This window comes from Indicator indicator, chromosome 3 (assembly GCF_027791375.1).
Source record: "Indicator indicator isolate 239-I01 chromosome 3, UM_Iind_1.1, whole genome shotgun sequence".
Classification (NCBI taxonomy): Eukaryota; Metazoa; Chordata; class Aves; order Piciformes; family Indicatoridae; genus Indicator; species Indicator indicator.
The window spans coordinates 10090363-10103190 of record NC_072012.1 but is presented as its reverse complement, the minus strand read 5'-3'; the positions used below and the strand labels follow the sequence as shown (position 1 = coordinate 10103190).

The 12828-nt window shown below is 58.1% G+C and overlaps 1 protein-coding gene across 1 annotated transcript in view; it reads left to right on the top strand.

Moving 5' to 3' along the window:
- Positions 1 to 12435, top strand: part of SBF1 (SET binding factor 1) — an 81690-nt gene extending 69255 nt beyond the window's left edge. Inside the window, exons 28-43 of the mRNA XM_054399662.1 lie at positions 331 to 527; positions 941 to 1078; positions 1965 to 2057; positions 3143 to 3220; positions 4292 to 4476; positions 5260 to 5436; positions 6210 to 6311; positions 6515 to 6700; positions 6797 to 6923; positions 7014 to 7144; positions 8827 to 9057; positions 9486 to 9596; positions 9756 to 9967; positions 10880 to 10967; positions 11679 to 11810; positions 12272 to 12435. Coding sequence (XP_054255637.1) covers positions 331 to 527; positions 941 to 1078; positions 1965 to 2057; positions 3143 to 3220; positions 4292 to 4476; positions 5260 to 5436; positions 6210 to 6311; positions 6515 to 6700; positions 6797 to 6923; positions 7014 to 7144; positions 8827 to 9057; positions 9486 to 9596; positions 9756 to 9967; positions 10880 to 10967; positions 11679 to 11810; positions 12272 to 12370 — 2287 coding nt within the window. The 3' untranslated portion in view covers positions 12371 to 12435. The remainder of the gene's footprint in view (positions 1 to 330; positions 528 to 940; positions 1079 to 1964; positions 2058 to 3142; positions 3221 to 4291; positions 4477 to 5259; positions 5437 to 6209; positions 6312 to 6514; positions 6701 to 6796; positions 6924 to 7013; positions 7145 to 8826; positions 9058 to 9485; positions 9597 to 9755; positions 9968 to 10879; positions 10968 to 11678; positions 11811 to 12271) is intronic.
- Positions 12436 to 12828: the final 393 nt, after the last annotated feature.

Below are 12828 nucleotides of genomic sequence, written 5' to 3'. Positions count from 1 at the left end.
GGAAGAAGAGGAAATGGCCTGAAGTTGCCCCAGGGGAGGTTTAGGTTGGACATGAAGAACAATTTCTGCTGCTTGAGGGCTGTCCAGGCCTGGCCCAGGCTGCCCAGGGTAGTGGTGGAGTCCCCATCCCTGGAGAGGGCTTCAAAACCATGGAGCTGTGGTGCTGAGGGCTATGGTTTGGTGGTGCCCTGGTTGTGCTCCATGACCTTCAAGACCTCTTCTAACCCAAACCCATTCCCATGACTCCAGGAGAGGCCCAGGCTCTCTCTCCCTGCTGCTCCATGTGGGTGGTTCCATGTGCTGAAGCTCTGCTCCGTGTGTCCCCTGTAGCTACCCCGGGCTGCTGATCGTGCCGCAGAGCATCCAGGACAACACCATCCAGCGGATCTCGCGCTGCTACCGCCAGAGCCGCTTCCCGGTGGTCTGCTGGCGCAACGCCCGCACCAAGGCCGTGCTGCTGCGCTCCGGGGGCCTCCACGGCAAGGGCGTCGTGGGGCTCTTCAAGTCCCAGAACGCTCCCACCCCAGGTACCTACCCCCACCCCTGGACACAGCCCTGGCAGCTGGTGCAGACCTTCTTGGGTCTGGTGGTGGCCTTCAGATCCTTCCTTGGGTCTGTCGATGGCCTTCGGATCCTTCCTTGGGTCTGTCGGTGGCCTTCGGATCCTTCCTTGGGTCTGTCGGTGGCCTTCGGATCCTTCCTTGGGTCTGTCGGTGGCCTTCGGATCCTTCCTTGGGTCTGTCGGTGGCCTTCGGATCCTTCCTTGGGTCTGTCGGTGGCCTTCGGATCCTTCCTTGGGTCTGTCGATGGCCTTCGGATCCTTCCTTGGGTCTGTCGATGGCCTTCGGATCCTTCCTTGGGTCTGTCGATGGCTTTGATACCTCTCCTTGGGTATGGTGCTGGTGGCAGAAGGGTGCAGCTGGTGGTTGTGTCCCCCCAGGCCCCTCTCAGACGGACTCCACCAGCCTAGAGCAGGAGAAGTATCTGCAGGCTGTCATCAACTCCATGCCTCACTACGCCGATGCTGGTGGCCGCAACACCTTGAGTGGCTTCACCTCGGCCCACATGAGCAGCACCGGTGAGGAGCTCCAGGGTGGGCTGGTGGCATCATGATGGGGTGCAGGAGGGCTGGTGGTGGCCCACCAACCAGCCCTGATGGGGTTTGTGGTCAATCATGGCACAGCCTGGGCTGCCGTCCCTGGTTCTCCACATTGGAAGAGGCAGCAGAACCTTCTCAAGGTGCTCTCCAGAGCTACCAGCACTGGTTGGGTCTCCATGGGTGGGGAAGATGGGCTTTGGGGAAACCCAATGGCTATGGGACTGGGAGCACTAGGAGCTCCAGGCTGGGCTTGGATCTGGGTGGGAATAGACCTCATGGGCTGAGGTCCCAGAACCATCCGTGGTTGGGGTCTGCTGGAAGCCTTGGTAAGTCTCTGCCTCCATCCCATTTCAACCATCCCATCTCATCCCAATCATCCCATCCCTGCTGTGGAGGTGACCAAGAGGGATCAGGGAGGAACTCAGCCAGGTGCTTCCCACATCCTGGGGAGGAGAGGACTTGCCCCAGTCCCTTCAGAACCTCTCCCTTGATGTTGATGGACATCTCTGCAGCTCCAGCTGAAGGAGGGAGGCTCAGACCAGCAGTGGGGTGGCAGAGGAGTGACCTGCTGTGGTGGCAGAACCTCAGAACAGGGAGCTACTGATGCTTGGGTGATGTCCACCTTGGAGGGTCAACCCCCCTCTCCTTAGCTACCTTCTTACCATGGCTCCAACTGGAAGGTGTCTCCTGCACATTGACCTCCTGCTCCCAGCCCTGGGTTCTGCTTGCTGCTGCTTTCTCTCTCTGTCCTTTGTGGTCCCTTCCTGTCCCTCCTGAGTGGTTTTGGGGAGGTCCATGGTGGGAGGACCTCCCTGGAGCAGCATGGTGAGGCCAACCAAGAGCTGACCTTCTGTTGGTGCCACAGATCTGTCCGACAGGAGACAACCCAAGCTGGGATCCCTCATGAAGCAGGTGATGGGAGGGAAGGACGATGGGCCCGGGACAATTAGCCGTGGAGGTGAGGACCTACGAGTGGACACCTGCCTCAAGGGGGTCTGGCTAAGACCTCCCCACCCCACCAAAACCTTGGGTCTTGTAGAGTAGATGCGTCCACCATGTTCCACCCCAAGGTTCTCCAGCCTTGGGGCAGCAGCAGGGAAGGCAGGGAGGGACCCACCACCACAGAACCTCCCAGAGACATCTCCTTCATCTCACCCATCATTGTCATCATCACTCCATGGCTCCATCCCAGGTGGCCAAGTGCCTTGTTCCACCTCGGGTCCACCTCAACCTTGGTGTGCAGCTTGAGGTTGCTGTCATTCCACCTTGGGTCCTCCTCAACCTGGTATCCACCTTCCCCTGGTGTCCCCCCCTGGGGTTGCTCTCATCCTATCTGGTGTCTCCCTCAACCTGGTGTCTTCCCTGAGGCTGCTCTCCTTCTACCTTGGGTCCCCCTCAACCTGGTGTCCACCTGCCCCTGGTGTCCCCTCTGAAGTTGCTCTCACACTTTCTTGGGTCCCCCTCAACCTAATGTGCCTTCTGAGGTTGTTCTTATCCCGCTATGGGTCCAGCCCGGATCCAGTTGAGAACTGACCCCATGGGCTGAAGTCTACCTGGTGTCTACCTTGAGGTTGCTTTCATCCCATCTTGGGTCTTCCTCAACCTGGTGTCCACCTCCCCCTGATGTCCCTGCTGAGGTCACTCTCATTCCACCTTGGGTCCCCCTCAAGCTGGTATCCACCTCCCCTAGTGTCCCCCCCCTGAGATTGCGCTTATCCCACCTTGGGTCCACTTCAGCCTGGTGTCCTCCCTGAGGTTGCTCTTATCCCACCATGGGTCCAGCTTGGATCCAGGTGAGAGCGGACTGCATAGGCTGAGGTCTACCTGGTGTCCTCCCTGAGGCTGCTTTGATCCCACCTTGGGTCCCCTTCAACCTGGTATCCCCCCTGAGGTTGCTGTCACCCTATCTTGGGTTCACCTCAGCCTGGTACCAGCCCCAGCTTGGTGTGCCTGCTGAGGCTGCTCTCACCCAAGGGTCCACCTGAACCTGCTGTCCACCTCGCTGTGGTGTGCCCCCTGAGTTGTCTCCTCCTGTGCCCCCAGGGCTCGCTCACCGAGCTCGTGTCATCACCCTGTCCACCCCCAAGTGCGTGTCTCCAAAGGGCCGTGAGACCCCCCGAGGTACAGTGCCACCACCCCCAACTTGAGTGCTAACCTCACCTGTCCCACCACACACACACTCCCACCAGCCCCACCACTAACCTCCCAGTAACACCCACCTCAGCCCACTAATGTCTCCACCAAGCATGTCCCTGGCTTGGGCCAGCTCCTGCCGGCTGTGGTAAGTACCAGGCTTGGCCCCAGCACCTCCACAACCTCCTGCCAGGTTTGCTTTGGGCTCCTTCTGCATCTGCTAGGGCTTGGTGGGGGGTAATGGGGGTAGTGTCACCATCATGATGGTGGTGGTGTTGATGGTGTCACTAGAGATGGTGTTGCTGGTGGTGATGTTGCTGGTGATGATAATGGTGGTGATGATGACAGTGATGGTGATGGTGGTGATGATGATAATGGTGGTGATGATGACAGTGATGGTGGTGGTGGTGACAGTGATGGTGTGTCCAGAGGTGATGACATTGCTGCTGGTGATGTTGCCACCATTGTGATGGTAGTGATGCTGATGATACTGGTAGTGATGATAGTGGTAGTGATGGTGTCACAATCATGATAATGGTGGTGATGGTGTCATAGTCATGATGATGGTGTGGTGGTGGGGGTGATGGTGTCACAATCGGTGGTGGGGGTGATGGTGTCACAATCGGTGGTGGTGGTGATGGTGTCACTATTATGGTGGTGGTGATGGAGATGGTAGTGATGGTGATGATGGCAGTGGTGATGATGGTGGTGTCACTATCATCATGATGATGTGGTGGTGATGATGGTGGTCAGGACTCAGATCTGGTTGGCAGGGAAAGGGCAGCTTCTGGTGGTTTGTGTGCAGGTGTTGGGCACTGTGGTTGCACAGATTGCTGGACCATGGAGTCAGTCTCCATATCCACTAGGCAGAAGGTCCTACAGCACCCAGCAAGGAGAAGGAGCCCAAGCAAAGCTGGGTCCCGGCACGTTCCCAGCATGTTCTTGTGGGGCACTGGGTGGGGGCGGCTGGCGGTGAGCCGCTCGTGGCCGGGTGGGGTGGTCACAGCTGCCAGCAGAAGCCATGGCTCGGTTGGAGACCCCCATCCTGCTGTCTTGCAGGGAAGTGGGGCAGCATCCGGGCCAGCGGCCGCATGAGCAGCTACGCCCTCAACGTGGACATCGGGTCCCGGCTGGCCGGGAAGGACCTCCTGGGGACCCAGCACAACGGCACCCCCTCGGAGGCCACCTTCCTGCGGCCACACCGCGCCTCCCTTTACATCATCGGGGACAAGTCCCAGCTGAAGGTATCTGCGGGACTGGAAGCCACCTCCTGGGTGGTAGTCAGGGTGTCCCCATCATCCTGGTGGTGGTGGTGGTGATGTTAATGGGTCTGTTTGGGGTGTTACTGGGACCTGGGGGTACTGGTTGACTGTAGGCTGAACATGAGCCAGCAGTGTGCCCAGGTGGTCAAGAAGGCCAATGGCACCCAGGCCTGTATCAGGAATAGTGTGGCCAGCAGGAGCTGGGAAGTCATTCTGCCCTGTGCTCAGCACTGGTTAGGCCACACCTTGAGTGCGGTGTCCAGTTCTGGGGCCCTCAGCTCAAGAAGGATGTTGAGGTGCTGGAATGTATCCAGAGAAGGGCAACGAAGCTGGTGAGGAGTCTGGAGCAGAAGCCCTATGAGAAGAGGCTGAGGGAGCTGGGGTTGTTTAGCCTGGAGAAGAGGAGGCTCAGGGGAGACCTTATTGCCATCTACAACTACCTGAAGGGTGGCTGTAGCCAGGTGGGGGTTGGTCTCTTCTCCCAGGCAACCAGCAGCAGAACAAGAGGACACAGTCTCAAGCTGTGCAGGGGGAAGTTTAGGTTTGATCTTATAAAGAAGCTCTTCACAGAAAGAGATTGCTCATTGGAATGTGCTGCCCAGGGAGGGGGTGGGGTTGACGTCCCTGAAGGTGTTTAAGAAGAGACTGGGTGAGGCACTTGGTGCCATGGTCTAGTTGATTAGTTAGGGTTGGGTGATCAGTTGGACTTGATGATCTTCCAACCTGGTTGATTGATTCTGTGACCTCTTTTTCCTCCTGCCCCAGGGGGTGAAGCCAGACCCGCTGCAGCACTGGGAGGTGGTGCCCATCGAGGTCTTCGATGTCAGGCAGGTGAAAGCCAGCTTCAAGAAATTGATGAAGGCCTGCGTGCCAGGCTGCCCTTACATTGATCCCAGCGTCACCTACTTGAGGTCTTTGGAGGAGTCTGAATGGTTGTCCCAGGTCAGTTGTCACACAAAGGGTTGGGGGGAGCCTGGCTTGGCCCCACACATGGATGTTGTGGAAGGACACATGCTCTTATGTCTAACAAAGTGACCATGGGGCTCTAGATGCCATCTCCAGAGCTTTGCTTTGGGGTGGAGGACACCAAGGGAGCAAGGTTGGTGTGAGGGACAAGGATGGAACAGTCTAGAGTCCTGCTTGGTGGCTCTGGACATGAACTGGCACTGTGCAGCTGGGGAAGCAGGACAGGACCTGCAAGACAGAAGGACGTTGTAGAGGCTTGGTCCAGTGACAGTAAACTGGGAAGAGTGGTTGATCCCTCATCAGGCTGATGCCATCCAGCCAGACCTGGCCAGGCTGGAGAGCTGGGGGAGAGGAACCTCATGAAGTTCAACCAGGGCAAGTGGAGGGTCTTGCCCCTGGGAGAGAACAACCCCCTGCAGCAGTACAGGTGAGGGGTGACCTGCTGAAAAGCAGCTTCATGAAGAAGGACCTGGGAATGCTGGTGGACAGCAAGCTCACCATGAGCCAGCAATATACCAGAGTGGCCAAGAAGGCCAAGGGTCTCCTGGGCAGCATGAAGAGGATTCCAACCCCACTTGGCTATTGTGATCCTGGGCAAGCTGCTGTGGGTGATCCTGCTTGAGCAGGGGGGTTGGACTGGATGATCTCCAGAGACCCCTTTCCACCCAACATGATGGGATTCACCCATTGCCAGGAGAAGAGGTCACAACCTTTGCCCAAGGAGTAACTCTCAACCCTTCCTTTGGCAGATCCACAAGATCCTGCAGATTTCAGTGTTGGTAGTGGAGCTCCTGGACACGGGTTCCTCTGTGCTCGTCAGTCTGGAGGACGGCTGGGACATCACCACACAGGTAGGAGCCTTAAACCTACCCAACACCACATCTACCCATGGTCAGCCATGTCTACTTATGGCCCAACACATCTGTTTGTGGCCCACCACGTCTACTCATGGCCAGCTGTGTCTACTCATCGCCAACCACGTCTGCCTGTGGCAAACCACCTCTACCCATGGTCATTCCCCCAAGAGCATCTCCAGACCCTGCTGTCCTCCTAGGTGGTGTCCTTGGTGCAGCTGCTGTCAGACCCCTACTACCGGACGCTGGAGGGCTTTCGCCTGCTGGTGGAGAAGGAGTGGTTGTCCTTTGGCCACCGCTTCAGCCACCGTGGAGCCCAGACGTTGGCCGGCCAGAGCAGTGGCTTCGCCCCCATCTTTCTGCAGTTCCTGGACTGTGTCCACCAGGTGAGCTCCAAGCTGGCCAGGCCTGGGCAGCTTCTTCTCGAGTGGACAACCCAGCTGGTGGTTCCTTGGGAGGTCTCACCACCTTGCCCCTTGCAGATCCACCTGCAGTTCCCCATGGAGTTTGAGTTCAGCCAATACTACCTGAAGTTCCTCAGCTACCACTACATCTCCAACCGCTTCCGGACTTTCCTGCTGGACTCGGACTACGAGCGCATCGAATTGGGTGAGGGCTGGTGGGACCCACGGCCAACAGCAGCCCCCCAGAACCTTTCCACAAATGATTCCACCTTCTCTGCTGTCTTCTTCTCCCCAGGTCTCCTGTACGAGGAGAAGGGTGAGAAGAAGAGCCAGCAGGTCTGCAAGTCCATCTGGGACTACATCGAGCGGCTGAACAAGAAGGCTCCTGTCTTCTTCAACTACATGTATGCTCCTGAGGACGGGGAGGTGAGAGCTCTGCAGCTGCCTGCTGGACCAGGACCTGGGGGGTTGGTCAACAGTGGCTGGAGATGAGCCAGGGTGTGCCCAGGTGGCCAAGAAGGCCACCAGCAGCCTGGCTTGGATCAGCAATGGTGTGGCCAGCAGGAGCAGGGCAGGGATTGTCCCCCTGGACTGGGCACTCGTGAGGCCGCACTTGGAATCCTGGGATCAGATCCTCACTCTCAAGAAGGACATTGAGAGGCTGGAGCAGGTCCAGAGAAGGGCAGCAAAGCTGGGGAAGGGTCTGGAGAAGAAGGATCTGGAGAACTTGTGAGAAGCAGCTGAGGGAGCTGAGGTTGTTGAGTCTGGAGAAAAGGAGGCTGAGGGGAGACCTTCTTGCTCTCTACAACTCCGTGAAAGAAGGCTGGAGCCAGGTGGGTGTCAAGATCTTCTGCCAAGTGACAGAACAAGAGGAAATGGCCTCAAGTTGGAGCAGAGGAGGTTCAGGTTGGCCATGAGGAACAATTTCAGCTCCTTGAGGGTTGTCCAGGCCTGGCCCAGGCTGCCCAGGGCAGTGGTGGAATCCCCATGCCTGGGGGGTTTTCAAAGCCATGGAGATGTGGTGCTGAGAGTCATGGTTTGGTGGTGACCTGGCAGTGCTGGGTTGGTGGTTGGACTCCATGACCTACAAGCTCTCTCCCAACCCATCTATGATTCCATGAGTTGATGATTCCTAGGGGCACTCCAGGTTCTCCTTACCCCTGGTGTTTGCTCACCTGGGTGGCCTTGCCCACCTGCCACAGCAGGTCCCAGTTCATGGTGTCTACCACCTGGAGATGACCCCAGCAGAGCCAGAGCCATGAGGAGTTGGGAGAACCCTGGCTACAGAGGTTTGGGAGACTCCAAGCTGGACTTGCCAGGGTCTTGTTTTGGGCTCTTCACTACCACAAGCTGGGGACATCTTGGGGAGAGGAAGCAGCAGCTTCCCTTCTTGTGATTTTCCATGATCAGAAGATCATGATGGACCTCCAGATCCTGGGAGACCTTCTGGTGGCCTTTCAGGACCATGCTGTGGGGCCACTAGCAACTTCAGCTGAGATGGGAGCTCCATTGTGTGGTACCTGCAGCATTAGGGTCATAGAATCACAGGTAGGTAGTAGAAGAGACCTCTGGAGATGATTAGGTCCAGCCTCAGTGGTCATTCAGGTGCTATCAGGGTTGATGGAGGTTGCAGTGGCCAGGGGTGGAAGCTCTCCTGGGTTGCTCATTCTTTGGAAGCCCTCTGCTGTGAGGCCAGGCTGAGAGAGTTGGGGTTGTTCATCCTGGAGAAGAGAAGGCTTCAGGGAGAGCTTCTGGTGACCTTTCAGCACTTAGAAGAAAGTTGGGGAACAGACCTTTGAGCAGCACCTGTGGTGACAGGACAAGGGGTGATGGTTGGAACTCAGAGGAAGATTTAGATGGGATGCAAGGGAGATGTTCTCCATGCTGAGGGTGGTGAGACAGGAACAGGAGCAGGTTGGAAGAGGTTGCCCAGAGCAGTGGGAGATGCCCCATCCCTGGAACCATTCCAGGTCAGGTTGTTTGCTGCTCTGAGCAGCCTGCTCCGGTTGCAGATGTCCCTGCTGCCTGCAGGGCGGTTAGACTGGATGACCTTGAAAGGTCTTTCACCCCCACCCAGCTGATGGTTCTCTTCCATGACCCTCCTGCAGGTGCTGAGGCCGTACAGCAACATCTCCAACCTGAAGGTGTGGGACTACTACACGGAGGAAACCCTTTCTGAGGGCCCTTCCTACGACTGGGAGCTGACTCAGGGGCAGGTGGAGCAGGTGGAGGAGGACAGGCAGGACACCAGCGCTCCCCAGACCAAGCGCAGGATCATCTGGCCCTGCTATGACAACCGTGGCCGCACGGAGCCCGATGCCATCTCCAAGCTGCTGGAGGTCAGCTGGCTGCTGCTGCTGCCACCACCAGCACCTCACCCATGGCTTTGGTGGCCCCAGGGGTGGGACACTGCCCCATGCACGCTTGGACACCTGGGTGGAGTTGGCACCACCATCATGTTGGCACCGTCAGCACCAAAATCTTCTGGGTTTGGGTTCCTCCTGGTGTCACCAGGGTGGGACGCACCTCAGGGACACACGGGTGGAGTTGGCACCATCAGCACCCAAATCTTCTGGGTTTTGGGTCCTCGTAGTGTCACAAGGCACAGGGACACATGGTTGGAGTTGGCACTATCACCCCCTCACTTCTGGGTTTGGGTTCCTCATGGTGTGACCAGGGTGGGATATGGCACAAGCATACATGGTTGGAGCTGGTTGACCTCTGGGACAGGGACATTGATTCCGTGGATCTTCTCCCTCCTTTCCAGGAGCTGCAGAACCTGGAGATGGAGCTGGGGCAGGTCCCAGAGCGCTGGAAGGAGACCTGGGACAAGGTGAAAGCCTCGCAGCGCAGCGAGGCGCGGCAGGAGGGCAGCAGGGTAGGTTGGTCGGGGCTGAGGGCTTGGGTGACCTTCTCCAAGGCTATCCCAAGCCCAGCAAGCTTTGGTCCTACAGCCTGGGGCCAGGGAGAGCAGCTAGAGCTGTGCCCCTGGGATGTGGGGACAGCCTTCTCACGCCGTGTCCTCTGCTCCCCACAGACCCCCAGCTCCCTGCTAATGTCCTCTGGCCTGTCCCACCACCGGCGCTCCCTGGGGGTCTACCTGCAGGAGAGCGGAGTGGGCTCCAGCCTGAACCTGAGCCTGGACAGCGACACCAGCAGCACCTCCACTCCCTCCAGTGGCAAGCAGGGTGGCCGCAGGAGCACCTCCACCCTCTACAGCCACTTCCAGATGTCCGAGAGCGAGAACAGGCAAGGCCCAGGGCTGTGGGCTGGGCAGGGCCTGCTGGAGCAGACCCAGAGGAAGCCACAGCGATGGTGGGAAGGCTGGAAGCCTTCTGCTGTAAGGCCAGGCTGAGGGAGTTGGGGTTGTTCAGCCTGGAGAAGAGAAGGCTCCAGGGAGACCTTCTGGTGGCCTTTTAGGGCTTAAAGAGGGTCTGCGGGAAAGCTCCAGAGGGGCTTCTGAGCAGGACCTGTTGTGACAGGACAAGGGGTGCTGGGCTGAAGCTAGAAGAGGGACATTTAGACTGGCAAGAACATGTTCTTCACTTCTCCTGTCCCAGGTGGTCCAGGGAGGTGGTTGATGCCTCATCCCTGGAACCATTCCAGGTCAGGTTTTTTGGGGCTCTGAGCAACCTGCTCTAGTTGTAGATGTCCCTGCTGGCTGTAGGGGGTTGAGCTGGATGACCTGTGAAGGTCTTTTCCAAGCCAACCCATTCTATGATCCTGGCTCAGTACAAATCCTGTAAGGGAGCCTGGAGCCAGGTGGCCATCCAGATCTTCTCCTAGGTGATGGGACAAGAGGAAAAAGCCTCAGGTTGTCCCAGGGGAGGTTCAGGTTGGACATGAGGAACAATTTCTACCCCTTGAGGGTTGTCCAAGCTTGATCCATGCTGCCCAGGGCAGCAGTGGAGTCCTCATCTCTAGAGATGTGGTGCTGAGGGCCATGGTTTGGTGGTGCCCTGGCACTGCTGGGTTCAGCGGTTGGACTCCCTGACCTCTCTTCCAAGCCAAACCCAGCCTGCGTTTCTCTGAGGTGTGAAGATGTTTGGGTTCTGCAGCGTGTGTACCCCAATATCTTCTTGTCCCCAGTGCCCCTGGGGTGCAACAGCTGAACTTCATCCCTGTCTCCTTCCCACCTTAACCCCTGCCTGGTCCATGCAGGTCCTATGAGGGGTCTCTCTACAAGAAAGGAGCCTTCATGAAGCCCTGGAAGCCTCGCTGGTTCGTGCTGGATAAAACCAAACATCAGGTACTGGGTGTGGGGGTGACCCCGGGGGCTGTCCTTCAGCCCTTTGTCCTCCCCATTGTCTCTGCTCTGTGTGGGGCCAGGAAGGCCAAGGGGCTCCTGGGGAGCATGAAGAAGAGTGTGGCCAGCAGATCAAGGGAGGTTCTTCTCCACCTCTACTCTGACCTAGGGAGGCCACAAACTGGAGAACTGGGCTCCCCAGTTCAAGAGAGATTGGGAGCTACTGGAGAGGGTCCACAGGAGGCTGGGAAGCTGCGGAGGGCAGGAGAATGGCAATGAAGCTGTTGAAGGGTCTGGGGAAGAAGAAGGGTCTGGAGAACTTGTGAGGAGCAGTTGAGGGCTCTGGGGCTGTTGAGCCCGGAGAAGAGCAGCCTGAGAGGGGATCTGAGCAAGGCTCTGCAAGAGCTAAAGGTGGGGGCCAAGAGGGGTGGGGCAGACTCTTGTCAATGGTGCCCAGGAACAGGACAAGGGGCAATGGGCACAAACTGGAACCTCAGGAGCAATTTGTTGGCTGTGAGGGTGCTGGAGCCCTGGAGCAGGCTGCTCAGAGAGGTTGTGGAGTCTCCTTGTCTGGAGAGCTTCCAGCCCCACCTGGCCATTGTGATCCTGGGCAAGCTGCTGCGGGTGCCCTGCTGGAGCAGGGAGGGAGCTTGGGCTGGATGAGCTCCAGAGCTCCCTTCCCACCCCACCACCATGCTGGGATTGTCCCCACAGCTGCGGTACTACGACAGCCGGATGGACACGGAGTGCAAAGGGGTCATCGACCTGGCCGAGGTGGAGTCCATCACCCCAGGAACCCCCACCATGGGAGCTCCCAAGACCGTGGATGAGAAAGCCTTCTTTGATGTGAGTGTAGACAGCAGCTCATGGCTGCCACCACGGTGCTGAAAGAGATGGGCTTGGGGAGCCTGGAGGAGAGGAGGCTCCAAGGAGACCAGCTGGTGGACTTTCAACATGTGAAGGAGACCTACAGGGAGTCTGGGGAAGGAGTTTTAGAAGGACCTGTGGTGATAGAAATGGGAGCAGTGGTTTGAAGCTAGAGAAGGTTTTGGTTGGACAACTTGAACATAGATTTAGGTTGGACGTTAGGAGGAAGCTCTTCACCATGAGGGTGGTGAAACACTAGAAGAGGGTGCCCAGAGGCCTGGTGGAGGCTCCAAGGTCAGATTTGATGTGGCTCTGAACAAGCTGCTCTAGTTGGAGATACCCCTGCTGACGAGATGAGCTGGGAGGGTCTCTGATCTCTGGGGGTTGTGATGGTGGTGCCTCAGGCATGTCCCCTGATCTCCTGTGTCCTCCTGCTGCAGCTGAAGACCACGAAACGCGTTTACAACTTCTGCGCCCAGGACGTGCAGGTGGCCCAGCAGTGGATCGACCGCATCCAGAGCTGCCTGTCGGACGCCTGAGCAGAGCCTCCCGAGGAGCCTCACAACTCCCTGCACAGACACCTCCCGGGCCCTGACCCCGCGGAGCACAGGCAGTTGCCCAGGCTGGTGTCCCGGCCGGGGCTGGGACTGATGGAGAAGAAGATGGAAGATGAGGATGCTGAGGAGAAGACCTTCCTTCCCATCTGCCGCGCGCCGGCGGTGCCAGCGCAGCCCGGTGTGACACGGTGGTTGGTAGGACTGTGGTGGAGGAGTTCCTGGCCTTCAAGCAGGCTGAGGGGGCTGGCAGGAGTCTGTCCCCCACCCCACCCATGTCCCCTCATCCTGTCCCGCTACAGCCTGTCTGAGCCCTGTCGTTAGTGTGTCCTCCACAGCCCCACCTGCCCTGCACCATCTGGAGAAGGTGCCAGGGTGTCCCTCACCTCCACCCCACCCCAAGCTGCTGGAGAAAGGCAGGAGCTGCCACCTCCCTTGTCCTG